The sequence below is a fragment of the Lactuca virosa genome, chromosome 3, assembly GCF_052849685.1.
Source record: "Lactuca virosa cultivar CGN04683 chromosome 3, Lactuca_virosa_CGN04683_v6, whole genome shotgun sequence".
Taxonomy (NCBI): Eukaryota; Viridiplantae; Streptophyta; class Magnoliopsida; order Asterales; family Asteraceae; genus Lactuca; species Lactuca virosa.
This window is the reverse complement of record NC_136428.1, coordinates 179,681,402-179,709,125: the sequence shown is the minus strand read 5'-3', so window position 1 is coordinate 179,709,125 and position 27,724 is coordinate 179,681,402. Positions and strand designations below refer to the sequence as shown.

Sequence of the window (27,724 nt, the reverse complement as noted above, 5' to 3'; positions counted from 1 at the left end):
CTTGAGAAGATTTTCGAACTTAGTAAGTTCTAGGAAGCATGATTCACGAAAAACATGTGTTTAGGAGGAGTGATTGAGCTTAAAATGAAGTATATCAACTTGAGTTTGTATGATCTTACCACAATGTGAAGCTTGAAGTGATCTTCTTGAAAACACACCTAATACTCACAAATTTCTTGAGAGATAGAGAGTGGAAAAGTGTTGAAGGTTGAGAGAAAAGGTGTTGAATTTGAAATGGTGAGTGAGGTTGGAGAGGGAGAGAGGCCGAGAGTTAGAGAGAGATAAGAGAGGGGAGGGTTGACTTATGAAGAGAGTGATTTGAAGGTTGCATGGATATATGAACTCTTGCATGGATATCTATTAGGTATTGTTGAGGTGTCAACTCTCTCCTTCCCTCCCATTTGTTTTTGTTTTTTTTTGTTGTTGGGCCAAGTATAAGAGAAAAGAAAGAGAGAATGAAAGAGTTTGGGCCCTTTCTTGATTTAGTTCGAATTTAGGAGGCCCAAGATGAAGATTTTTCGGCCCATTGGGCCCTTATGGGGGTCCACGACCCAATAGTGATAAGGAAAAAGGGTTTACGACCCAATGAAGCCCAATAATATAGTTTACGGCCCATCAGGGCTTATGAAACCATTTACGGCCCATCATGGCCCAAAATACTTTAGTTTCATGGATGTGGGTCCAATTAGAGCCCAAATAGGATTCCTTGGCCCAAAATAGCCAAATTGAAAGTTTACTGGTCCATTAGGCCCAATAAGAGGATCCTAGTCCACAATAAACTTGAACCGGGAGTTTTAGGGTTTTCAACCCATAGTTGAATATATGAGATGTATTGTATTAGGTTTTGAACTTCACTCATGAGTTTTGATTCAAATGGATGATTTCAATTTAGCATATAACATGATATTCACTTAAAGTACAACCCTTACAATAGTTGATGTTTACATGAAAATAGAATTTCCTAGCTAAAATGCTAGTTGTGACAGTTTAATTGGTTGTCTGCGGAGTACGTGGGGCGTACCCTGCCCGTACGTTGCGCGTACTGGTCCCGGAAGGAGTACACTAAGTGTAAGTCTTAGTACACCCAACGTACTCAGCAGGTCAACCTTCGGTTGACTTTGACGAGTTTGGGCCATATTTTGGACTTTTATGGTTGGGCCTTGATTGGGCCATTGGACTTCTGACTTTGGATCATGGATAGACTATGAGCTTTCTTGGAATTAGGTCCATGATGGTTTTTGGGCCTAATTAGGAAGTTGGGTCATATTGGGCCTTGGGTTGTCATTTAGGAATTTGGGTTTATTGAGCAAATGGGTTGGGCCTTGGTTTTGGGCCAAGTAAGAAAAGGGTAAAATGGTCTTTTACCCTGGATGTTAGTCAAGTAATTTAGATTCTTGATTATGGGTCGAGATCCAATTATTAACTGGATATTATTTGATGGTGTCAGCGCGGGGATTTTTCGGATCAGCAGACCGAGATTTTATTTGAGAGATTCAACAGCTAGATGTGAGTTTCCTCATTGTGTTTAGCTGGTCGAAGGCACCAATGCCGACCTATGGTTATTTATGATCATAATGCTAGTTGTCTGCGTGACTCTTGCATGTGTTATGTGTTTATATGTATACTAGGCGGGGCCTGATGTCGGGCGGGGCCTGATGATTATCTTGTATGCTATTTATCTTTGTGATTCGTGCATATGTTTATGTGTTTGTATGTATACCGGGTGGGGCCTGATGACTGCCAAATCTGTTCCGCGATGCCGGGCGGGGCCCACTATATGTTTGATATGTATGGTATGTGGTATTTTGGGGAACTCACCAAGCTTTGTGTTTACGGTTTTTAGTTTATGTTTCAGGTACTTCTGGTTCGAAGGGGGAGTGCTCGGGATAACTGCATTGCCCACACCACATTGTTCCGCATTTACATGACTTTGATGTTTTTAGATGTTATTTGATATACTCTGATTTCACTATGGTTTTATGGTATTGATATGAATGATGGTTTTATTAATATAAAAATTGAAATTTTTGGGACGTTACAAAGTTATCGAAACCGCAAGTCCGATAACGCTTTTGCATTAGATACAACTCATGGCCAATACCCAAACATGAAATCACCTCAAGGTGATGTTAAGAATTTGCTTCAAGGAGGTTCCCCTGTCCAACAAACTTAACTTTTTCAACAATCTTATAAACCTTTCCCACCCTATCAACAACCTTTTACACAACAATCCCAATCAGTGCAAACGTTGATGATAAGTTACATGGAACAAAAAATGCTAGATGTGCAACGTCGTTTCAAGACGTGCAAACGATGTTTCCAATGAAAAACGATTTGAAGATATTGAAAATGAAAGTTGACGACTACGAGGGTGAAGATTTGAAGATTTTTCTCGCAATGATATAATCAATCCAAGCGAAATATAAGAATAGGAGGTAATTTTTTATGTTTAAATTTTGTCTTTTGTTTTAATTCTTGTTTTTTTAATGAATGAAAAACTAGTTTAAAAAATTTATGTGTATAATGTGTTTTTGATTTAATTTTAAATAAAAAATGATATGGAGAGGTAGATATATTAAATGTTAATTGATTGTATGTGGTGATAAGGTGGCTACTACTTTAATTAAGGGGGTGTTTGACAAAACAACTTATTGTTTATTAGCTTATAAGCTAATAAGTTAGAGAAATGTAACTTATGAAAACATTGTTTATTAACAGTTTGTCATAACTATAAACTATTTTTATCCAAACACATGTTTGGAACCGCTAATAAGCTAATAAACTCATTTGCCAAACACCATCTAAATGGTTAGTGATAAGTACTCCTTATAGCTATAGAGGAATACATTCTATAGTCTTAAAGGAAAATTATGTTTTTTTTTTCTCCGCCCAGACCACCAACCACTTGTGGGGAAATTATCAATAAACATGTTAGAACTATCATCTTTTATTGTGTTTATTTATGTCGGAAGGTGAAATTAAATTCAAATAATACGAAATGGTTATAACAACATAAGAAAAAATAATATACTTATTTATAAAGATATATTACCAAAAAATATCATAAAAGTTCAATGATTATATATTATTTATTCCTTATTTGAAAACCAACGGACTACGTTTCATATATATCGTATATAATTATTCGAGCATATAAAGCCACAAGCAAACTTTAAGTATATATTCTCTTTCATCTTTGTATGATACTACAATTTGAGTTGATTATGTTCTAGTCTTCTAGATGATGTCACTTTCTCCTCTCTATTATCTTAAGCTATTTTGTTACAATATATTATGTCGTTTTGAAATTCACAACAATATGAGTCTATTTATTTATTTATTATACAACAATAGTCACTTCCCACACGACAAAGTAGGATGATTGAAGGTGTAAACAATTATATTTCTGCCCTAGGTAGTAGTGTTGTTCATCACTTAAAATTCGATATATTTTAATTGAATTGATCCAATTCGATTATCCATTGGATATCAGATTTTGTCAATCAATCAAATCCAATCTAATTTGGTATAGACAATCGGACCTGATTCAATTAGATGTTGGATTAAATCCGTTTTATCTGTTGGATATTTTTTATTGGTTATCCAATGTCCAACCTAATTTTATACAATTTCTATCCAATTAAAAAACCAAACATAAATAATTATGATAATTGGATAATAATATTGGATGGATCGGATCATTTTTATTTATTTATTATTGAATGATATTATTTGAATATTTACTAGATGATGATATTAGATATCTAATTGGATAAACACTTCATCAGTTTGATTTGGTTATCCATTGGATTTCTAGGATCATCAAAAAACCGATCCATTCCAAACGGATTTTGAAAATTTAAACCGATCCAATTCAATTGTGATTGATATCTAGTATGGTCGTCGATTTGTAATTAGATTTGTCACTTTGACTTGGATCACTTATTTTTTATGCACTCCCACTAGTTAGATTGACTATTTCCATATGATACCTCGTAAGGGAGGGGGAGTCATTCCCTCCCAACCCATTGAACCCACGGTCACATCAATTTTTGTCTTTTTTTTTTCTTCATCTTTTCCAACCCACAACACACATAAATCCTATCTTTCTCAACACACTCAACCCACTCAATTAAAAAAAAAATACAAAACAACTACGGTACAAGTTTTAAAACACATGGTACAAGAGAAAATGAGAGAAAGAAAGTAGAGAGAGAGGATGAAGTGGGTTATTGAAACCAATTAAACAACGTGCTGAAGCGGGAGTGGTACCAACGGTAACTCTATTGCTAATTAAGATTTTACCTTGATTGTTTTGTATTTTTTTTAATTGAATGTGTTGAGTGAGTTTAAAAAGATAGGGTTTCCGTGTGTTGTGGGTTGGGAAAGATGAAGAAAAATGAAAGAGAAAAACTGATGTAGCAGTGGGTTCAGTGGGTTGTGAGGGAATGACTCCCTCATTCCTAAAAGAAAAAGAAAAAAAAATACATGCCATATACACAAAAAATTATGGGAAATGATTAGACCTACAAGGCTACAAATACTAACAATAACTAAAATGAATCATTTGACAACTACTTCTCAATTCTTATGGATCATAGACATTAATTTACTTGATTTTTTTTTTGTGCGTAGAACATGTTCTCTAATGCGACTTTTGCTCCTTTATCATAACGATAATTGTTGAATTGCACTAAAGATAGTTATATTAATATCCAATGTTTATAACTATCTCATCCAATTAATGACTGAGATTTGTTTTTTTGTTCGACAAAAATCCGAAAACACACAATGTCATTTATATGATTCTCTCCAAAACTTAGAAAGGTTAAAATGAGAAAAATATAAAATGCATGTTGAGCCTACACGAATTAAACGCTCTACCACGTGATGCTCCCTCTCCTCCGGCCACATATCAACATGTTAGTGGTTGGTTAATCATTAAACTTTTTGCCACCAAATCTTATTTCGTTAAAAAAACACTTTATTTTTGTCTAAAAAATGTATATATAAAAATTTGTTTTTTTTTTCAACAAATAACACATATAAATTAAAACGTTTTTTTTTTGAAAATTATTGTTTGAAATTTGGATTGTAGATTACATGTGAACCATGTTATTATTCGATCTTAAAGTGATTGACTCACAACTTTAAGAAAATAATTAATTTTATTTAATCATTATTTTATTTGTGTTTCATATGTTAGTGCTAACATAATTTGCACCACTAAGTTAATGGAAATTTGTTACGAATCAAATTACAAAACTCTTGAATTTTGAAAAAGTATGCCAAAATTGAATCCTATTTGTAGATAATCAAAATATACGAATTTTAACGTATTTAGTGTTTGTTTTAATAAAAAAACAAAACATAATTTTATATACGCCTAGTTAATTTAAAAAAATCAAAATAAAATATTTAAAATAACACCCTTATCATGAAATTTATAATTTCTACTACATCTAGATAGACACACTCTTTCCGGGTCATAAATATGTCACAATGAAAGGTAATTATAATAAATTAAGCTTATATTTTACATTGATGATAGATTTTGTCAAGTTCAAAACCAAAGACACATTCAAAGTCAAAACACAACGAGTAGTAAAATAGAATATCTAATCGATTTATCTGATCACAAAACCACTTAAAAAATGTGCCAAACACCACATGTGATAGAATATATAGATATACTCGAAAATGGGCCTGAAAGTAGGCCCAATTGCATTATGTCGCCATCAGGTGGGCCCAACCGTCAAAATCCCAATTGCAACTGCCCACGCCATTAGAATACACCATCCCACCGCCACCACGTCCAGTGCACAACCCAACCGCTAACTATTTACGGCTGCTCTCGTCACACGCCACGTCGGCGATTAAATGAAGTCATAAATACTTCAATCACCCTCGAAGTTTGATCAAATTGCAGTAACTACCCTTCGTATTTATAGAGTTTTGATTGAACCCCTATCAAATTGGAGTGATACGTAAAGTGATTGATTTTAGGGATGTCAAAAACCCCCCGTGGGACCCCGATATCATATGAGACTAAATTTTTAAAAAAAGCGGGAGCGGGAGCGGGGGCGGGAGCAGAATTAAACCCCGTTTATTTTCGGGACCGGGGTCGGGAGTCGGTATTTCCGTCCCGTACTCCCACGGGGGCCCCGGTTGTACATTCATGTAAAAAATATATATTTAATATAAAATACATATACAAAATAGATTTTCTAATTTTATGTTTAGGTTAGGTTTCACTTTCCCGTTTCCAATTAATGTATATTGAAGATGTAGTGAATTTATTATATATTTTTGGACATGTAAGTATTTTATATTTGTAATGTTGGATTTGTCGTATTTTATATTTGTAAGATTGTTGGAGTTGTGGATTTGTAATGTTGGATTTTTAATTTTTTAGTTTCTAAAACATTAGGTTTTAAGCTTTTAAAGTTATTAAAAATAGTATTTTTAGCCTAAAACAAAGCAATTTTTTAGCAAAAAAATCAAATTTTAAGCCTATAAACCGGGGGAACCGGGGCGGGACCGGGGGCGATGGAGGTAACCGGGGGCTATGTAAACGGGGGATTCGAGGGCGGGACCGGGACCGGGGGCAACAATTGATTTCGGGGGCGGGGGCGGGGGCAACTATTTCCGCTCCCGTTTGGTCCCGTTGACATCCCTAATTGATTTGTGGTTATTAGTAAAACTAATCGTAATTTGAATTAATATTAAAGTTTTTTTTTTTTTGAAAATACCATCAAGTTTGAAATCTACTATAATAAATAAAGTTTTTTTTGCCACTTGTCACACTCTCATTTAATTTGTCAAATGTCATTTTATAGTTATTTTGAATTAATTTTATTCCACATGTCATTTTATAAGTTTTTCTATTTTATTAAATTCCGCATAATATTTTAATATAATGATTGCAATAAATGTAGTAATAAATTGATATCAGTTCATTAATCAACTTACCTTTTAATTTTAAAATTCCAAAATTAAAGCTTATTAATTTCTTTTGTTTATTTATTTAAATTATTTACCAAAGGGCTTCTAGCCTAGTGGTATCAGGTGGTGTCCTCCCTCTTTGAGGTCGATGGTTCAAGTATCGTGGTGGACATATGTGGAATTAGGTGTTAGTTTAGGAGTAGATTATAATATTTGTATTTGCTGGTTCAAAAAAAATTTATTTAAATTATTTGTTTAAATTTAAAAGATAAAAAACATTTCCATTATAATAATTCATTATTTTTTTTCTTATTTTTTCTTATAAATTCAAAGTTTTCAAATATTTTGACTTTTTTTTTAAATTAACACATGTAATACATGAGTCTCACAACAAATGAGTAATTATAGATCGACATGGTCTGAAATTCTGAATCTAAGAAAAATAAAATCTGGAATTTAAATAATAAGTTTGAAATCCGATAAACAATTTTGGAGTTTCAAATATATATATATATATATATATATATATATATATATATATATTACTAAAATCTAACAAAATGTTAAATAGACATAGAAAAATAAAAGTGTAGACAATAAAATGGCTTAAAATCATATATTTGATTGAAAATGTGATATTAAAAACACTTGGATGAAATTTTGAGACATTATTAAAATAGTATTTTCAAGAAAAAAGAAAAAAAACTACAAAAATAATACAAGAATTTTAACAACATGTCCGAATTAGACATCATGACTAAAATGGTTATTTTTTAAAAACCGAAAAAATATTATTTTTGTTAATAAGCTCTATTATAAAGATTAGTTTTAATTAATATCTTTTAATGATTGAGACTAGTTGTTGTGATTTTAAAATAAAATATTAATTTGTAATGTCTAGCAAATTGGGTTTTACTTTGATACACATAGCGGATCCATAAAGAAAATCTAAGGGTTGCACAATTTTTGTAACTAGAAAAAAATTCATTTCTAACGATAGTTTCTGTCACAAAATCGTCACTAAACCAATGAATTTACATTAAGTTCACACCTATTAGACTTTGTGACAGATTCGTGACGGGTTTCTAAGAGGTTTCACTAAATTTATATTTGACGGAAAAAATTATGGGTAACCTTTACTACATATTAGATCCGCCCCTCGTAATAAATAGAACTAAAGAAACATATTTAAAAAAAAAGATTATTTACATAGCAACATAATATTACATATCCTCAATTGCAATTCAAATGCAAAAAATAATATACAAATAGCATATTATAATATGTTAGGCAACGAATTTTTGAAAGATTTTAAAAGTTGTTTATTTTTAAGAGAATCTCAATTTAAGGAGCAAGCTTTATGCGAGAGTATGATTTTAAAATTTTTATTTTAAATAACAAACTTCATATTTAAAAACTTTCTCATATAAATTTTAGAAGCTTCTAGGATTATATTTTATGTTTAATACTTTTAAACAAATAAAAGCCAGTCTTGGCTTTCAATTTTCAAATACCAACTAATTTTAACTAACATACCATATATTTTTATATTATCATATTATAAACATGAAAAACTATAGTTAATAATGAAACAATCATTTGTTTAACATAAAACATGGTCATGTAATTCCACATTTAACCTCAATGACATTTTTCCACAAATTCCAACATGATTCTTTCAATTTGATTGTTTCACTCTTAAAATATAAAAAGTAAACTAAAGTGACCTTTTATCAAACATTCCAAATTGAATACTTCAATATACAAAATAATCCAATGCATAATTGTTTAAAGTTGACATTTGATTACAACAAATTATGATTTATGAAATCAAAACTTAATTATTTAGAGGTGGTACAAGATTATTAAGTGTTTATTAATTTATTATATAAAATTATATATTAATTTAAATAAATATTTTTTAATGAATTGTTCTTTTTAATTTATAAAAATATGTATTATTTATAAAAAACCAAATTACATATTACCCATGTTTTAACCCTTAATATATCAAATATATCACACCCAACTACATTTTTCTTCTCTTTTCTCTTTGTAAGTAATATATAAATATAACTTTTGGTCAACAATTTACATATTTAATCAGCATTAAATATGTAGATATAACCTTTGGCCATTTCGCATCAAAGTATCAAACTTTGTCAACGACTGCAAAACAATCAAATATATTATTGTATTTTAGAAGTTATTTGATAGTTGCTGGTTATGTACAAGCATACATATAAGAGGTTATAAGACTGAACTAGAAATATTTCACTTTGAATTTGAGAATCAAACCTAACCTCTTATCAACCCAAGTTAAAAATATATATCAAACAATCATTAAGATTTTAAATACCACCAATAAACAAATCGAAACATTTTTGCTTAAACCCCTTTATACTAAAAATCTTATAGTCTATTTATGTCAAAAGCCTATCTAGGAGGTGCAAATTTGGGTATGGTGTTAAACCTAAAAGATGATTTCGGCAAATATCTCAACCATTCTTGTAGACTTGTAGATGAGTCTTCCAATGCAAATCTCTTTGGTACTCCCAAGAAAACGATGACTTCAAAACTCCAAAATGCCACCGTCATTCATGGAAACGCACACACATTGACATTCTCAGTTCTACTTTTCCCTCTCTCTACTTCTCTTTAAAAAGCGGTTACAGCTCCCCATTTCTTCATATCTACAACAATCTTTCCATCTCCAGAAACGAACGATGGAGGTTAACGGAGACAATCCCGAAAAACACCTTGTGAAGCTCAAATGTTCGGTTCAAAACTACGATTGGGGTCGAATTGGCTACGATTCGAGGGTTGCCAGGCTGTTTGAAAGGAATTGTGGGGGTCAAATTGAGGAAAACAAGCATTACGCAGAGTTTTGGATTGGTACTCATGTTTCCGGACCCTCGTTTGTTGAAGAGACTGATAATGTGAGTTTGAAGAACTGGATTTTGCAAAACCCTAAGGTTTTGGGTGATGTTGTTGTTCAGAAGTGGGGACGTGATCTTCCGTTCTTGTTAAAGGTAATTAATCTAATCACTTACTCCTCGATGTTGTTTTTATGATAAATTTATAATTGTATCTGTTGTTTGTGGAATCAACGTATTCGAATTTTATGAAATCACGAAAGGGAACATGAAATTGTTCAGTCAATTCTTGTTTATTCATGATAAAAACCTACAATTACGACATTAGGATTCTACAATTTGTGCATTTATATAACGAACGACTCCTATTCTTCTAGAGAACACTTGCAAGTTGCAATCACATCGTTACTATGATTTCCATGATCAAATTTGACGCCTTTTCTTCCTTATTATGCTTACTTACTCCCAATTTACAATCAATTTTTTGAATGATTGCTTGTAAGATTGATAACGATTAACAAAGTGGTCTATAATCGAATACCCCTCTATGAAAATCAGTTTAATAATCTATAAAATGGTCAAAAATGGCTTCTCACATTCATCTGCAACAAGCTTTCCAAAATCTTGAAACTTTGAAAGCTAATTTTAGAAAATCTGTAACAAATAGATATCCACAGCTCACCTCCAGCTAAGAATCGTGTAGAAGAATGATCGATTATGGTCACTAATAATTACTTTCCTTATTTGGGTTATATATTTGTTGCCTTACTATTAATAGAAATCCACTGTACACGTGTATCAGGTTCTTTCAGTGGGTCGATCATTATCAATTCAAGCTCATCCAGATAAAGAATTAGCAGGAATCCTTCATAAACTGCAACCAAATATGTATAAAGATGCAAATCATAAGCCTGAAATGGCTTTAGCATTAACAGAATTTGAAGCCTTATGTGGGTTCATTAGTTCTGAGGTAAAATTTGAACTTTTTATTCATTTTATGATTTACTTTCTCATAATTTTCCTTTAAACTTTGTAGGAACTTGATCTTGTGCTTGAAAGTGTTCCAGAAATTAATGAAGTGATTGGGGATGTGAAAGAAGACCGAGTTCTTTGGTCAATTTTTACAAAACTCATGTCAATTGATCGAGAGACAATTTCCACAACATTGTCAAGATTAATTACTCGTCTAAATATGGAAAAGGAGGTATGATTTATTTAATCATCATTCTCGTTTTTAACATTTTTTATTTATAAAAGTTGTACTTATATTAAATTGTGGTGGTTTTACTTACAAATGATTTTTTTTTTGTTTATTATTATTAGATAAGGCAGTTGACTAGTAAAGAAGAATTGGTGTTGAAGCTTGAGAAACAATACCCAAATGATGTTGGTGTTTTAGCCGCCTTACTTTTTAACCATTTAAAATTAAACCCTGGTGAAGCTTTATACATAGGAGCAAATGAGCCCCACGCCTATTTAACTGGTGAGTGTGTCGAATGCATGGCTGCTTCTGACAACGTTGTTCGTGCTGGCCTTACTCCAAAGTATATGGACGTAAAAATACTTTGCTCCATGCTCACTTATAACCAGGTTACTTCACAATCCCTATATTTCTTCAAGGGTATTTTGGGTAATTCACAAATGGTCATGTCACATAAAAAATTAAAAACCATTGTATTTTGGGAATTTTTTCTGTTTAACAATCATTTATACTATCTTTTTTCTAATCAAGCCGTAAAAGTTTCAGATATTTTTCCGAATTAACCGGTTTTGGTTAATTTGGAAAATTATCCATACAAAAAAAATTAAAAATTTTACTGGTGAAATGTGATATAACAGGACAAAATGGTTAATTTGGAAAATTACTATGAAAAACGTGTGAAATTTTTATGGTTTGATTGGAAAAAATAAAGTATTATGTATATTAAATTGGTTATACTTTTCTAACAATACAATTTATAAAGTTCTTGTAATATTTGTTAATTTGGAAAATATCGATATAAAAAAAATTAAAAAATTACTTGTGAAATTTGATATAACAAGACAAAACGGATAATTTGGAAAAAAATTTATGGAAAAATGTCTAAAACGTTTATGATTTGATTTTAAACAATAAAATATTATTTATATTGAATTGGTTATACTTTTCTAATAATGTAATTTATAAACTTCTTGGAATAAAAGTATCTGGGTCAAATTTGTAAAAAACTAGTAAATACAAGGGTTGTTTTGAAAATCATCAAAAGTTGGAAAAAAAAGGTGTAATGGGTTGAAGATGGTCTTGGTGATTAAACACTTAAACTGCACCAAAATATGGTTTTCCTGTAATTTTCCATCTTGACAAATACTCAATATATATATATATATATATATATATATATATATATATATATATATATATATATATATATATATATGTATATTATTTAATAATAATAATAATTTTATGTTTTAAATTAAATCTATATCAGGGGTTACCTGAAATCTTGAAAGGGGTGCCTTTAAATCCATATACAAGAAGATACACGCCACCATTTGAAGAGTTTGAGGTTGACCGGTGTGTGTTGACCGAAGGAGCGACGGTTGTTTTTCCGGCTGTCCCGGGGCCCGCGGTTTTTGTGGTTATATCAGGAGAAGGAACGATGCTGACATCATCATCGGAAGAATCAGTATCAGTGTCGGAAGGTTCCGCGTTATTTGCACCTGCTGGGACTGAGGTTTGTGTGAGTACGGAATCAAAGGTGGAGTTGTATAGAGCTGGAGTCAATAATAAGGTTCTTATGAACATAACACCGTTGATATAACGTTATGTTATGTGGTGTAGTAATGACTCATGTTTTGTACATGGTTTGATAATTACAAAAGTTATATTAAATGAAATAAATGAGATTATACATCGTATCAAGATTTGTGTATTACAAATGAATTGTATTTGCTGGATTTTGAAGACACGAAGTTTAGTTAACCAAGAAAGTAGTGTACGACTATAAACAAACCAATTATACAAATGATTGACAATTGAATAAAAAATAGAATCACTTCTTTGAGTATCACTTTCGAAGCTTTAGGAAAAACAACAACACAAGAAGACACACCCCACCATTTGAAGAGTCTGAGGACTCCTTTTTCTAGATCGAGATAACCGAAATGAATCCACCCAATCAAACAAATCTTGAACCGTGTTTACATTAGGCAAAGTAATATCCAAAGAAATGAAATAAATCCGAAGGGTCCTCAAATGGGAAAATGACTTATAAGCCCAACGAAGTTTCCAAACCGTTCAAAAACCCTCAATTATGTTTTGTCTGTTCAAGAAAACCCAACGAATTAACCTTTTATCTAAAAAAGCCCAACTAACTTACACTTCTCATTTAGGGTCAACCGGCTAATGAAAGTCAACGAATGACATGGCTTTTGACATGTAACTACATATCGGAAAATGACTTGTAAGACCAACAAAGTTTCAAAACCGTTCAAAAAACCCCAATCATGTTTTGTTTGTTGAAAAAAACCTAATGAACTTACGCTTTTGTTCAATTCTCATTAGAGGGAACTAGATTCATTAGGTATATAACCAGTTGGCAAATGACATGGCATTATATTTAATGACATGGAATAAACATATTGGAATTGCCCATTTGTTCGAACAAGCCCTAAACTTTTTCTCTGGATGATCATTTGTTCTAGATGTCCAAATCCAATAAGGGCGTCCACATCCACAAGGGTTTTCATCATCAAATATCTTCCTTGTAGATCTTGAGTTGGACATCAGTGATTGAGAGGAAGAATAAGAAGTAGCTATTACAAGAGATCGAAGACAGATGATGCTCGTTTTTCTCTTCTCCAAGCCCTAAATCGATATATAAAGGGCAATTCTAATATGTTTATTCCATGTCATTAAATATAATGTCATGTCATTTGTCAGCTAATTTTGTACCTAATGAATTTGGTTGCCTCTAATGAGAATTAAACAAAAACGTAACTTCGTTGGATTTTTTTTAACAAATAAAACATGATTGAGGTTTTTTGAACGGTATCGAAACTTCATTGGTCTTACAAGTCATTTTCTCGGTATTTAATTACACGTCATAAGCTATGTCATTCGTTGACTTTCATTAGCTGGTTGACCCTAAATGAGAAGTGTAAGTTAGTTGGACTTTTTTAGACAAAAGTTTAATTCGTTGGGTTTTCTTGAACATACAAAACATAATTGAGGTTTTTTGAACGGTTTGAAAATTTCGTTGGGCTTATAAGTCATTTTCCCGTCCTCGAGGTCAACAACACACCCCTACTACATATGGAAATAATTATGGGTTTCCACTTGGATAACTTTTTTTTGAACTTTGTCAATAATCTTTTCCTACCTTTGCACCATGGCCATATTCACTCCATCAAAATGCCTAAATAAAGGAAATGAAGTTTCCCAACTTTAGCTACTTCTAAGACCCATAAATTACCGACTTTTTCGAATGAAACATCAACACCATGAAGATTTGATTTACTAATGTTCAATTTAAGGCCATAAACCAAGTAAAAATAACTTAACATCCAAACCATGTTAGATACGTCTTCACCTGACCACTCTCCCAAGAAAAGCACATTACTCGCATAAAAAAAGGTGTAAAATGGTCAAATCACCATTCCCCACCTTTTCGACTCACAACTATAACATCTTCAATGGCCATATGATGACCTTCCATAAAAAAAACATTGGTTATCCTTGTGTCAAGCCTCTTTCCGGTTGAAAATCTTACAAATGGTTGTCATTCAAAAACACATACGACCTAGTTGACCATAAGCAAGCTTAAATCCACCAAACCTATTTTCCTCTTTACCAAAACCCAAAACCCCTGAAAAGAGTAACATCTAACCCAAGTACTCCCAATATAAGGAGTCATAAATCTTTATAGCAACATTTTTTTTCTTGTACCAATCAACTATCTTATTAACCATTAAAGGGCTATCAAGAATTCGACGACTCTTCATGAAAGCTAACTGTTCAATATACCAACTGAGCAAGTCTACTTGCCAAATAGCTGGAAATAATTTTCTATTGAACCCTAATATATATCTCAAATTAATTACTAGCCTAAGGTTATCATTTTTTTTGGAGTTAGTGAAATGAAAGACGAATTGAAGTTTGTAAGAATTTTTACAGCCTCATAGAATTCCTGCATAGAATTCACAATTTCACACTGGGTGACAACATGACATCCCAACATCATTTCATGAAAATAAAGACAAAACCATCCATAATTAATGGTAGAGTTTTCACTAAAAAGAACACAACCTACACCCTAACACTAAACGGTGATAAAAGCAACTAAAACAACAAAGATGATAAGACTGAAGACAATGACTTTAAAATTCTTAGCTTTTCTTACTTTATAATCAAATAATATAAATTTATTTTCATTTGGTTATAAAACGTTACATTTAAAAAAAACATGTTTTCCTCGCCCCAACCCATAATTGCTTTTCTTTGGCCTCATCGACCAATTTGATAAACGTTTAAACCGAAGCCTGAAACATTTTGGTCATAAGAGAGCAAGCAAACCCAAGCCCGGTTTAAGGGCCCGATTATGGCCGGACAAAAGTACCTTTATAATCTACATTGCCTTTGTAACATGCAATAATATATAGGGTAAATTACATAAATAGTCCCTATGGTTTAGGGTAATCTGCATGTTTGGTCCCTAACACTTTTTTTTAACTCGGAAGGTCCCTATAATATGTTTTTATTACGTGCTTAGTCCCTTTCCGACTTGAATTGACCATATTGCCCTTAATGATATTTTTTTATTTTTTTTATTATTTATTACTTATTAATAATAATAAGAAAAATTGGTAATTAGATTTGTGGGTCCTTTTTTCTCCGTTCTCACCCAAACCTACGTATCTCTCTCTCTTTACTCTCTTTGGTCGACGACAGCCCTCCTCCGCTACTCTTGTCGGAGTACAACACCACCGTCACTCTACTGCCCACTCTAAAATCCTTTGTCGTCGCTTCTCATTCCGCTTTTCTCGCCGAAACCTGCAAGTTTGATTTTGATTGATTGAGCGGTAATACAGGAGAAAGATGAGGAGATAGAGAGAACTAAAGTTCAATTAGGGGAAAGGTAGGTCGATTTTTGATCTGTGACTTGAATCAAACCAGTTGAAATTGATTTCTAAGATCCACCACCATTTTGAATTTAACAGTCCCCCTTCTTATCCCATCATCATCGCTCATCCCATTTCCATGCCCAGGTGCCTTACACCGTCTTCACCTCCAACGATCAAGTGAAAACGAATGGTAGTCAGGGTTAATTATTCCTAAAAAAAAAAAAAAAAAAATTGCTCGAGAACCCCCACCAAATCCAGAGATTGAGAGATTATTCCAATACAATACTCATGGTGTGGATAATGTCGACAACAACGATCAAAGTGCGACAGTTGTGCAGGGGAGGGCGCAGATTGACGACGTTGAACAAGATGCAACAGTGGTGGATAGGAAGGAGATCGATGGAGGTGACTTTCCGGTTATGGAGGACGACGACATTTTGATGACGGTGGTGGCTACCAATCTTGGTTATGGTGGTGGCTGTCATGGTGTTTGAAGGAGTTAGGGTTTTGTGTGTTTCATTAAGATGAGAGAAAGGGGGGAATCGGGAAAGAAAATGGAGGGATATCTTGTACGACGACCAGAGGAAGAAGAAGGGGTTAGGGTTGGGGTGGGGCCCACATACGTTTTTTTTATTTAACTTTTTTTTTCTAATAAGATTATAATAAAGAATAAAATAAGAAAGGGTATAAATGTCATTTTATGTCATGTAGGGACCAACCCTGAAACAAAAGAAAAGCACATGGATGGTCCGAGTTAAAAATTCTTTTTAGGGACTAAACGTGCAAACTACCTAAAACCATAGGGACCATTTGTGTAATTTACCCTAATATATATGCCTATCCAAAAAAATCATATATATTTATTTTTGTTTAATTATACTAATTAAAGTAGCCCCAAATCCCAAACTCTTTGTATTCAATTCATCAATAATCGACCCAACCCACTAGACAGTATTCTACAACCAAATGGGCCTATACCAATTCTTTAAAGCCCAGCCCAAATTACACTTGTTGAAATAGCATTATAATAGAGTTAGGGTTTTCATTTCTCTGAGCCGACTCCTAGCATCAGAGGTTACATTCACAGCTGCCGGAGTTTTCCATTGTAGGTGCGTCTTCTCTTATCCATGGTTTCTTTGCAAAAATTTAGTAGATTTTGTACTGGTTTTATAATAGTGATTGACAGTTGCGTAGATTAATCGTTTTTTCTGCTATCGTTAGTTGTTCAGAGTTGTATACTTTGATTTTATTACACTTGAGTAGATTGTAGTTTCGATCTGAATCTGTTCTTAACTCCGTGTTGATGATTTCGACGGAATTATTTCTTTACACAGGAATTTTGTAGTATAGTTGTGACTTTTTAACGATTTTTGTTTTCATCCTTAATGCTGGTGAAACGTTTATGGTGAATTCGTATGTAAATTGTTAGCTTATACTCTTCATCGATCCGATACTCAAATTAAACGTCTCAAGTCGTTAATTTGAAGCCTTTTGTAATATCTCTTACCAGAAACATTCAAGTTATATCACATCAGTTGAAGTCATAACATAAATCCTTGAGCTTTGTTCTTATAATGATCACATGTTAAAGGATTCTCCTCGGATATATGATTATCATAACCTCTCCATACTTTTCATGAACCATCTTGTTTGCAGCATGAATATACAACTTCACATTATTGTTATCTACTTTGTTTAATTCCTTTTCTCAGTTACTCAGATCCCTCAAAATGTATACTTCAAGGAAGAAGATTCAGAAGGACAAGGATGTTGAGCCTACCGAATTCGAGGAGTCTGTTGCTCAGGTAATTCATAATTCACTCTTTCAATCCAATCACTTTTCTTATTTTCTTGAATAATCTCTTCAATCTTCTCCAACTTCTATCTTTGTGTATCTAGGCATTGTTTGACTTGGAGAACGCAAACCAAGACCTTAAGAGTGACTTGAAAGACCTCTACATCAACACTGCCACGTAAGCATACTCCTTCCCACAATTCCAATACATTTTTCTTATTATAAATTCATAATTGATTAATTGTGGTTTATTTTGTCCTCTTTTTGCAGCCAAATTGATGTGTCTACAAATCGCAAGGCTGTAGTGATTCATGTTCCATACAGATTGAGGAAAGGCTTTCGCAAGATTCATCTCAAGCTTGTGAGGGAGCTTGAAAAGAAGTTCAGTGGAAAGGTAAACTTTTTAATTTTTGAGTTTCTTGAATCAATTTAAAATTATAAAGTGGATTTAATAATTTAAATAAATTTCAGGATGTTGTTCTGATTGCAACAAGAAGAATGGTGCCTCCACCTAAGAAGGGTTCAGCAGCTACAAGGCCACGTTCACGTACTTTGACAGCTGTCCATGATGCCATGCTGGAAGATATTGTTTATCCAGCTGAGATTGTTGGAAAACGTATCAGATTCAGAATTGATGGATCCAAAATCATCAAGGTAATTAATCAATTAATTAATTGTTTTTTGGGTAACAAATCACTGACTTTCAAATGTTTTGTTTCGTGTTTGTTTTATAGATTTATTTGGACCCAAAGGCAAGAAATGACACAGAGTACAAGTTGGAGACATTTGCGGGTGTTTACAGGAAGCTTTGTGGAAAAGATGTTGTGTTTGAGTATCCAATCACAGAGGTTTAAAAAGTATGAATTCGTGTCATTTCATGGTGTTTCATTTTTGTTGTTTTTTTAATTGTCTGAAATTTCAACTTAAAAGAATCAGACCTTGCTTTATTTCTTTGTAGGAAAATACTGTTTTGGTTGAAAGTTTTCTATTTAGTTTGTTTGGCTTAAGTTATTTTGGTTGTTGAACTTGCATTTTGTATGAAGATGAGCATTTCTTGAATTTTTTTTTTTCTAAATTTCTTGATAAACATAGTATTTGAACATTCATTTAAATACTTTTAAATGAGAGTTATCCAACTCATCATGATCATGAAATGGTAATGTGTTATTCAATAAAGGTCTACAACTTTGAATTGTTGCATTAAATCAAATTTCATAATTATTTTGCTCAAGTTCTCTTTACATACTAATGACTTTACTTATAGAAATCACTTGTTGTCCCTGTTGGTGATAATTTTCAACATTACCCAAATGATGTTTTCACAATGCTTTTTCTTTTATTACACACCATGTGTCTTTGTTATAAATGTATCTCTTCCACCTTTTGTTTCTTTATCATGTCTCTTGACAAGCAGCAACACAAACAACATGCAAAAGAGCAACTGGGTTGAAAAAAAAAGTAAAGGATTTCTAATCATTTTGTTATCTTATAATGAAAATGAACATAATTATAGAAACTTAAATGGAAAAAGAGAGGATAGAGAATTTGTTGATAAATTTATCTGTATCTGAGGAATCTAGTATTTATTCGGTTTGTACTATAATACCTTGTTTTGACTGTATCACACTATGTATCATTTGATAACCCTCAAAATCCTCTACCTTTCATTTAAATAGAATTCAAATGAAGAAATTCTAAAGCTATTTAGGGATATATAGATCTCAACAACACCACTTATTATTATTATTATTATTATTGTTATTATTTTAAATTTATTTTAACTCTAACCGTAGAAATTAATCAAACCATTCTACAACAAATGGTCTTACCTTCTTACCAAATAACTTTGATCGAAAATCATGCCCCATTGGTTTAATTTTAGTCTATTTGTCACTATTTAATGTAGGTAGGAGGATTGTAGAAATAAAATGTAGGAGAATTTTTAATTTTTCACGACTTAATATATATTTCTTTGATAACAATAATCTATGGTATTTGACATGTTTTGATCTAACTAATTACTAAAGAATATTGAAATCAAACACTATAGGTGTTAATTGCCAATTAAGATAGTAATAGGTGTGTATATGTTGTAATGAAATCTTAAAGGGTGTATAAAAGAAAAAATAGATATTCAAAGGGTTTATTTAGAAAACGCTCAATCTCAAACTCTGAACTCTGGAGTGATAAAAATGTACCCAAAAACGCTTTTCTTCAAACCAAAACAATGGCTGCTGCTGCTCATGGCTGTCTTCTCGCAAGCATACCCACTACAAGAATCACCAAAATGCCCCAAGCTATTCTCAGCAAGGAGTACAAAATGAAGGCGCCATACAAGTTGAAGCAAGGGCAATCTCGTATTTTTCACAAGCTCCCTTCTGGTCTCAACATGGAGGTTATCTACCAGAAATGTCTGCAAGATGATAAAAGTAAAACACAGAAATCATGGAATCCACCTCCATTAGTGTTCGTCCATGGAAGCTTTCATGCCGCTTGGTGCTGGGCCGAACACTGGTTGCCTTTCTTTTCCCAAAATGGGTTCGATTCTTACGCCCTCAGCCTTTTGGGTCAGGTTCAATTCCCCCTTCCTCCGTAGTTTCATTTTTAGGGTTTCAATTTTAGCTTTCACCATTTCTATGTACGTGAAATTCGAAGGTCAATACTCAATTGGCTCAAATTATCACTAAAATTCATAATCACCTCGAATTAAAGTGCAAATTTATCATTTTTATACTCATTCAAATCACAATTTGGAACATTTCCAGGGTGAAAGCGATGCTCCAGAGGGTTCGGTGGCAGGTTCTCTTCAGGTACTTTTTATCCATCATCGCCATTGATAATTCATCTGATTTTTTGCAACAAATTCTGTAATTAATTCGTTGCTTCATCAATAGACACACGCAGCCGATATTGCTGATTTCATCCAGAAACAAACGGAATTATCACCACCGGTGTTGATTGGACATTCATTCGGAGGACTCATCGTCCAGTACTACATCGCCAATGAATACTCTGGTTCGTGTGTTTTAGATCTGTGAATATGATGAAATTTGAATCGATTCATGTGAAAATTGAAATTCAGTCGATTTAGGTTTGATTTAATTGTGATATGCAGAACTCGCCGGAGCTGTGCTTGTTTGCTCTGTGCCGCCTACCGGAAATAGGTTGCTGTTCATGTTTTACGATTATCCCCTTTTCTTTTCCTGTTGACACGTGTCACAGCTAACAAGTTCTGTTTTCATGGTCAGTGGCTTAGTATGGAGGTATCTCTTTTCAAAACCTATTGCTGCCTTTAAGGTACACTATTGACTCAAGGGTAAAATTGTCATTTAGTCAAAATCATATTCCTTAGGTGAGAGTAAAATTAAGTCGTTATAATACGTTTGGTGTTTATTTAGGTCACAATGAGCTTAGCAGCCAAAGCTTTTCAGACATCTTTACCCCTTTGCAAAGAAACATTTTTCTCTAAAGGAATGGAAGATCATCTTGTTTTGCGGTTTGTTTTAATGATTTTTTTTTTTTTTTTTTATGGATTATTTTGTGTGATGAAAAAAAAAAAATCATTTTGTTGTTAATTTTAGTTATCAAGAATTGATGAGAGAAAGTTCAAGAATGCCATTGTTTGATTTAAGAAAACTTAATGCTTCACTTCCGGTTGCATCATCTGAATTTACTCGACTTCTTGTCATGGGTGCAGCCGATGACTTCATTGTGGTAGTAAATGTTATGTTTTTATGTGTTTTAGACAAAAGGGTAAAATGGTAATTTACTATGTTTTGATGTTTTATAGGATGAGAAAGGACTTGAGGAGACTGGGAGTTTTTACTGTGTGGAACCGGTGTGTCTTGAAGGTGTTGCACATGATATGATGTTGGATTGTTCATGGGAAAAAGGGGCACAAGTGATGTTGTCGTGGATAAAAAGCTTATAGCATGATAATGCAATTAATAGTTATCTATCTTTCTATTTTATAATTTTATGGTGGTGAAATGACTGAAAGGTCCTTACTGGCACAAGGGGAATTGTAGATTATGTTGGGATAAGGGGGGATTACAAGGTGTTTTATGGAATTAGAGACATTTATGTTGTAATTGCTCACTTTGATGAGAGTGGGAACCGAATAAAATTTAAAGGAGTTTGGAGCTAAATTATTGGATGTATTAAACACATCTAATTAGAAAATATTGATTTAGAGATGTTTTTTCAAGAAACAATATTTTGGAGCAATAAATTCTTAGAACATTAGAGATTTTATTAAGCTAGCAATGAGCTAAACAAAAAATAATAATAATAAAGAGGATTACGTAAAGCCATCTTAACCCAATTTAGTTTAACCTTTCCACTTCTATTGAAAATCCAAAAAGCGATTGAGTAACAATTTTAACAAAAAAAAAAAAAAAAATCGGTCTTTTAGGCTTAACCTTACTAAACAACAACAAATTCCTTAAGGCACAACGACACCACTTAATCGTGAGACAAGTACCTTCTAGGTACACCTTAATAGAAACCTTTAAACACAAACTCCACCATATCACAAGTTGGTGCCAAATTGAAAAGGGAGTTTATTTAAAAGGGAAATTAAATTATCACAAAGCCTTTAAATTACTCACCAAAGTTCTCCCTAGTAGGAAGTTTATTTAAAAGGGAAATTAAATTATCTCATACATCTTATGCCTACAAATATTCTTATTCATTAAAACTATGACAAGTGTTATCATTTTTCCATTCAACTTAATTTTATTTGATATATTCATAATAGTAGGTGTGAGACCCATGTATTACATGAGTTAAATAAAAAAAATTAAATATCAAAATATAAACATTAAGTATTTTTTAAAGTTAAATTTTAAAATAAGGAAGGAAAAAACATATTTACTGCAATTTATGATCATATTTATTACATTTAATATTTTATTTATATAACTATATGTATTACATGACTTTTTAATTTTAAAAATTAAAAAAACTTAGAAATTGACATGTGGATGTTATTTATTTCAAAAATATCACAAAATGATAAGTGTCAAAACTTATGAGAGATTGACATGTGGCAAAATAGATTGTCATTTATTAGAGTAGATTTTGATTACAATCACATCAACTTCAAAACACACATTCAAACTTATATATATATATATATATATATATATATATATATATATATATATATATATATATATATATATCCATTAAGACTTATAATATTATTTTTATTTAATTTTACACTAGGTGTAAAACCCGTGTATTACACGAGTTGATTAAAAAATTAAATATTAAAATGTAAACATTAAGTATTTTTTTAAATAAAATTTTGAAATAAGAAAAAATGTATTAATTACAATTACTATCATATTTATTACACTTAATACTTTGCATATATAAATATATAAGTATTATGTGACTTTTTAATTTTAAAAATTGGAAAAACCTAGAAATTGACACGTGGATATTATTTATTTCAAAAATATCATACATACTTATAAAGCTAACATTTTTTATTGAATCCCATGCATTTGAAACCCTATTTTTTAACTTTCTCAAACCATATTCATTTGAAACCCCATTTTTTAACTAATGCAACTCAAAAGTTTTCTTAATTATGATTTAACACTCAAAAGTTTTATAACTTATATTATGTTTAATTAGCATTTAGTGAAAAGTTACTATAAAAGGCCAATCTTTTGGGAAGACATGCATACAAATCATATACAATTTTCATAAAGAAAACAAACTTAAAGGTTTTTGAGTTGGGTTGAGGTCTTATGACCACTTTTGGAGATATTCTATTATATTAGAGCTTTTAATTTGTAAGTTTGTTATACTAATTCATTTTTATATTTTCTTCGTTTTTGGATTATTGTAATACAGTCGTTATATATTGTGGTTTAATCGTTAATATATTAATCATATATTATATAGGGTGATGTCGAAAATATTTAATTAAATATTTTAAATATGTTTATTTGTTTTGTAATTGTACCGTTTCAAAAAGATAATTAATTAAAACTCATACATATGTTATACTTTCCATCTCTCTCTCTCTCTCTCTCTCTCTCTCTATATATATATATATATATATATATATATATATATATATATATATATATATATTATAATAGAGGTCAAAACACTTCAACCAAAATTCATTTAAAATCTAATATTTCAAATGTTTTTTAATAATGATTGTAAAAATTTCAACATGTGTTACTTAATTGATTGATTAATAAAAATATTAATGTTTTGAAACTCCTAACTCTTAAACTTATATTATTTAATTTGTTAGTTAACTAAAATATTTTTCCTACATAAAGATAACATTTTTATGTTTGGTTACTCATATTTGTTTATGTAATTAGAAAACAAGGTGTACATAGAATGACTACTTCAATTTCACATAGGAATCGATACCACTAAAGATGTATGTTGTCTTTAACCGATAATAGGAGATCCACATACCCTTTTTAATTATTTATATTAATGCTTAGTAATATCTATTTTATATTCCTATTCACCTTAATTTTTTAGGTACAAATTAAGGAAGATGATTCTCGGCGCACCAACATAAAGTCAAACGTACGCCTTGCAAAATATGTAATTAAAATTAAATATCATATTTACTAATCGACTTATTTTAAAACTCTTGATGACATTTATGTATAATGATATATTTTGTATGACTTCATTCTTAATTTCAATGTTTAATATTTGAAAGTTCATATATAAAAACTTGGATGTTTTGGTGTAATATAAATAGTGTAATACAAAGTTTATTAGTTCAATATTGTTTATTAATAGCTCATTCAAAACAACTTATTTCTTATTTTATCCAAAAAATATTATCGGACATAAGAAAAGTAGATTATATTAATGTTATACAAACACTTATAATATATATTGGATATTATAAAAGTAAAAGTAAAGTTTATAAGGTATGAACTATATTAGATAGTATCAAAATATAAGTTGATGGATTTTTATGTTATTTGATAATTCGGTTAATGCCCAAAACATGACTAAAAACGTAAATTTCAACATATTTCTATTTTTTCCCATAATTATTTTAACCACTTAAATGCATTCTTGCGCAACGCGCGAGGTTACGCCTAGTCATAAAATGAAAAGTGTCAAAACTCATGAGAGATTGACATGTGACAAAATGGATCTTCATTTATTATACTTGACAACCTTAATGAGATAGTTAAAAAAAAATATAGAACGATTACATTTGTCATAATTTTAGTGGCTGTCACACCCCCAAACCAGAACGGCGGAAACGTTCGGGGGCGGAGGACGTCATATTCAGTATCATAACAATTGAATAGTAAAGAAAGTACACACCACCATAACATATATATTTGAAAAGTTTACATGATTGTATGTGTTACATGTTTAAATATCAAATACAATATGGTGTTCCAAAAATATGTTACTAACGCCAGCGCGTTAGTCTTCAAAATTAGTTGCTACCTGGCTTAGCGATTTCCTGAGAATACAAGTTATTTCAAAGAAAAAGTGTCAACATTTAAGTTGGTGAGTTCATAAGTATATATTTGTATGCCATTCAAAAGTTCGTGTTTGTTTTCCAGAAAATTCGATATTTTCTCATAAAAGGAGTTATGAATCTTTGTTTGTATAGAACGAATGTATCGAACCAGGAAAAACCTATATTTTCCTAACAGTGGAGAGTAGTCTCAAATGTCCAAGACTATGATTTTGTAAGTAAATATGTCATACTTAAAATAATGAGACATAGTTTTATTAGTAAACAAAACTATAAGAAGTTTGTAATTTGGCGTAAAAGTAATTGTAATATTACTTTTCCCGCAAAAAACATAAATAACATAATAATTGTCTATCATGTGAGTTTTCATAACCGTACTTTGATGGGTTTGCCTGCGGCGACGTTCTTCAGGCGTCGAAGCGATATGATATTTGTCACCCCGCGGACTGTAGCTAACAGTCAGGGCGCGGGATCATCAGTCCCGTATAGATCTATATACACGTATCACGTTCTCACAACAGAGACTCTGGTTATAAAACATGGCTTTCTAGCGGTACCTTGACAGGTATGGTGAAGACGATTGACTCACATATTCTCAATTAAGTCACGTATTTGGAAAGATATATGAATGATTTCTGAAATGATTACCCTTTCTACAGTGTTAACAAAGGCATAATAATGAGTTGCATTTTCTTATATAAACATGATGTTATAGTTGAAAAGGTTACTCTTGGTATGATGTAGTATGCATATATATAAATAAAACATATTTCTATTTATAAAACATATTGTACCCCATGAGGGTAAAGTTGCGATGTATGATGTTTTGCATGATAATAATTTCATAAGATAGTTAAAACAACAGTGTGAAAAGTATAGCAAAAGATTTGTGTTTCACACGAGTTTAACCGTGTGTTTACTTGTATCCCCCCCCCCCCCCTTAAAAGCGTTTAAAAGCATTTAAAAAGCATTTGAAAACTTAGTGATAGGGGTATGAACTCACCTGGTAGATTGAAGAAGGTGAGACAAAGATCGAGCAGAACTTCGACTGGAGAAAGCTGATTTCTCGGGATTCTCGGGAATCTCGGGAATCTCAGGAGCGTAACACTTACTTCGAAACTTGGATGTGCAAACTGGGATGGCTTCGAGGGGTTAAACGCAGAGCATAAGCACGAGGAAGAGAGGAATTGAGCATTAAACCCGGAACCCCTTGGGTTCTATTTATAGGCTGAATTTGGGGTCTCACGTCGTGAGCATGGGCTTGCTCACGTCGTGAGTTTTGATCTTATCCACTTCCAAGGACACGACGTCTGCTACCAACTCTGGAACCCATCAATCACAGACTCACATCGTGAGCTTCTGGCTCACGTCGTGAGCTGCCTGACAGCCTCGGATTTTGTGTCCCGAACTTGTAAAATCCGTAACGTTCGCGTACGAGCTCCGATTTCGACGTTATTTATATGCACGCGAAGGTGAGATTATGCTCTACAACTTTCATTTAGACTCCGTCGGCTAATTTTGACTTTATTTTTAATATTATATTTTTAACATGCCGGGACTGGAAAAGTCCGTTAAAAATCCATAACTTCTTCATCCGACGTCCGATTTTGTCTGTCTTTTTACCGTTGTACTACTATTGTTGAGATCTTCGATTCTCGTCAAGGTTGCGTTGGCTAAAAGTCGCTCGATCTCTATTTCGAGTTTTTATCTGTCTACTGCTATGTCTAAAACTTCGAAAAATCATAACTTCATCATACGAAGTCAGATTTGGGCGTTCTTTTTATGTACGTTTACGGTTTAATGATATCTACGACTTTCATTTAGATACCTAAGGCTGAAAAGTATTTTATTGAAATTTCGTAATTTACGCTTAACAGTGTTTTGCCGGTTTTGTTGCGCATTTTTGATTGGTCATAACTTATTCGTTATAACTCGAATTTTTGTGTTCTTTATATTTTTGAAAACCTTGATACGATATCTACCACTTAGTACATTCACATTGAGGTTTTCTAACATTTCATTTTTGGCATCATTCCTATTATATTAAGATAGGTTACCAAACTCGACTTTGGATCGTTACATTGATTCGAAATATCGGGTTGTTACATCATCCCCCCGTTAGAGGGAATTTTGTCCCGAAATTAATTACAAAGTAAAAGTTTATGGACTAGGGAAAAGATGCGGGTACTTTTGTTGCATCTGATCTTCTCGCTCCCAAGTGAATTCGGGTCCCCGCTTAGCATTCCAGCGAACCTTCACGATTGGTATGCGAATCTGCTTAGTTCGTTTGATTTCCCTATCCATGATTTCGACGGGTTCTTCCACAAAGTTAAGATTTTCATTCAGTTCGATTTCCTCGAGTGGAATCACGAGAGTTTCGTCGGACAGACACTTCTTCAGGTTAGATACATGAAACACCGGATGTACCTTGCTAAGTTTGATTGGAAGCTGAAGTCTATAAGCTACTTGACCAATCCTTGCCGTAATTTCGAAGGGTCCAAT

At 32.1% G+C, this 27,724-nt stretch overlaps 3 protein-coding genes across 5 annotated transcripts; all 3 read left to right on the top strand.

Annotated features, from left to right (window-relative positions):
- Positions 1 to 9,467: 9,467 nt before the first annotated feature.
- DIN9 (Mannose-6-phosphate isomerase, type I) lies at positions 9,468 to 12,726 on the top strand. The gene is made up of 5 exons (XM_079085889.1): positions 9,468 to 9,977; positions 10,624 to 10,791; positions 10,858 to 11,025; positions 11,145 to 11,411; positions 12,293 to 12,726. Exons 1-5 carry the CDS (start codon positions 9,672 to 9,674, stop codon positions 12,623 to 12,625), a joined length of 1,242 nt encoding a protein of 413 aa, XP_078942015.1. The 5' UTR covers positions 9,468 to 9,671; the 3' UTR covers positions 12,626 to 12,726.
- A 4,185-nt stretch (positions 12,727 to 16,911) lies between these two features.
- Positions 16,912 to 18,780, top strand: LOC145166842 (small ribosomal subunit protein eS7-like). Of its 3 annotated transcripts, none has more exons than XM_079085888.1 (6): positions 16,912 to 17,035; positions 17,647 to 17,731; positions 17,826 to 17,899; positions 17,992 to 18,115; positions 18,193 to 18,375; positions 18,456 to 18,780. In XM_079085888.1, exons 2-6 carry the CDS (start codon positions 17,657 to 17,659, stop codon positions 18,573 to 18,575), a joined length of 576 nt encoding a protein of 191 aa, XP_078942014.1. In that variant the 5' UTR covers positions 16,912 to 17,035; positions 17,647 to 17,656; the 3' UTR covers positions 18,576 to 18,780. The 3 variants fall into 3 exon arrangements, with proteins under 3 accessions (XP_078942014.1, XP_078942012.1, XP_078942013.1); XM_079085886.1 differs by having other exon boundaries at positions 16,946 to 17,035; positions 17,639 to 17,731; XM_079085887.1 differs by having other exon boundaries at positions 16,961 to 17,031; positions 17,639 to 17,731.
- A 1,112-nt stretch (positions 18,781 to 19,892) lies between these two features.
- On the top strand, positions 19,893 to 21,869 carry LOC145166840 (alpha/beta-Hydrolases superfamily protein). Its single transcript, XM_079085885.1, has 8 exons — positions 19,893 to 20,293; positions 20,487 to 20,531; positions 20,616 to 20,736; positions 20,837 to 20,885; positions 20,970 to 21,018; positions 21,120 to 21,217; positions 21,303 to 21,435; positions 21,512 to 21,869. Exons 1-8 carry the CDS (start codon positions 19,949 to 19,951, stop codon positions 21,650 to 21,652), a joined length of 981 nt encoding a protein of 326 aa, XP_078942011.1. The 5' UTR covers positions 19,893 to 19,948; the 3' UTR covers positions 21,653 to 21,869.
- Positions 21,870 to 27,724: the final 5,855 nt, after the last annotated feature.

Bases quoted from the DNA above. Each gene is read 5' to 3' on its own strand.
- DIN9 (XM_079085889.1), top strand. From the start codon at position 9,672: ATGGAGGTTAACGGAGACAATCCCGAAAAACACCTTGTGAAGCTCAAA. The intron at 9,978-10,623 runs GTAATTAATCTA...CACGTGTATCAG, and splicing joins ATCTTCCGTTCTTGTTAAAG to GTTCTTTCAGTGGGTCGATC. The intron at 11,412-12,292 runs GTTACTTCACAA...AATCTATATCAG, and splicing joins CCATGCTCACTTATAACCAG to GGGTTACCTGAAATCTTGAA.
- LOC145166840 (XM_079085885.1), top strand. From the start codon at position 19,949: ATGGCTGCTGCTGCTCATGGCTGTCTTCTCGCAAGCATACCCACTACA. The intron at 20,294-20,486 runs GTTCAATTCCCC...GAACATTTCCAG, and splicing joins CCCTCAGCCTTTTGGGTCAG to GGTGAAAGCGATGCTCCAGA. The intron at 21,436-21,511 runs GTAGTAAATGTT...GATGTTTTATAG, and splicing joins CAGCCGATGACTTCATTGTG to GATGAGAAAGGACTTGAGGA.
- LOC145166842 (XM_079085888.1), top strand. From the start codon at position 17,657: ATGTATACTTCAAGGAAGAAGATTCAGAAGGACAAGGATGTTGAGCCT. The intron at 18,116-18,192 runs GTAAACTTTTTA...AATAAATTTCAG, and splicing joins AAAAGAAGTTCAGTGGAAAG to GATGTTGTTCTGATTGCAAC. The intron at 18,376-18,455 runs GTAATTAATCAA...TTTGTTTTATAG, and splicing joins ATGGATCCAAAATCATCAAG to ATTTATTTGGACCCAAAGGC.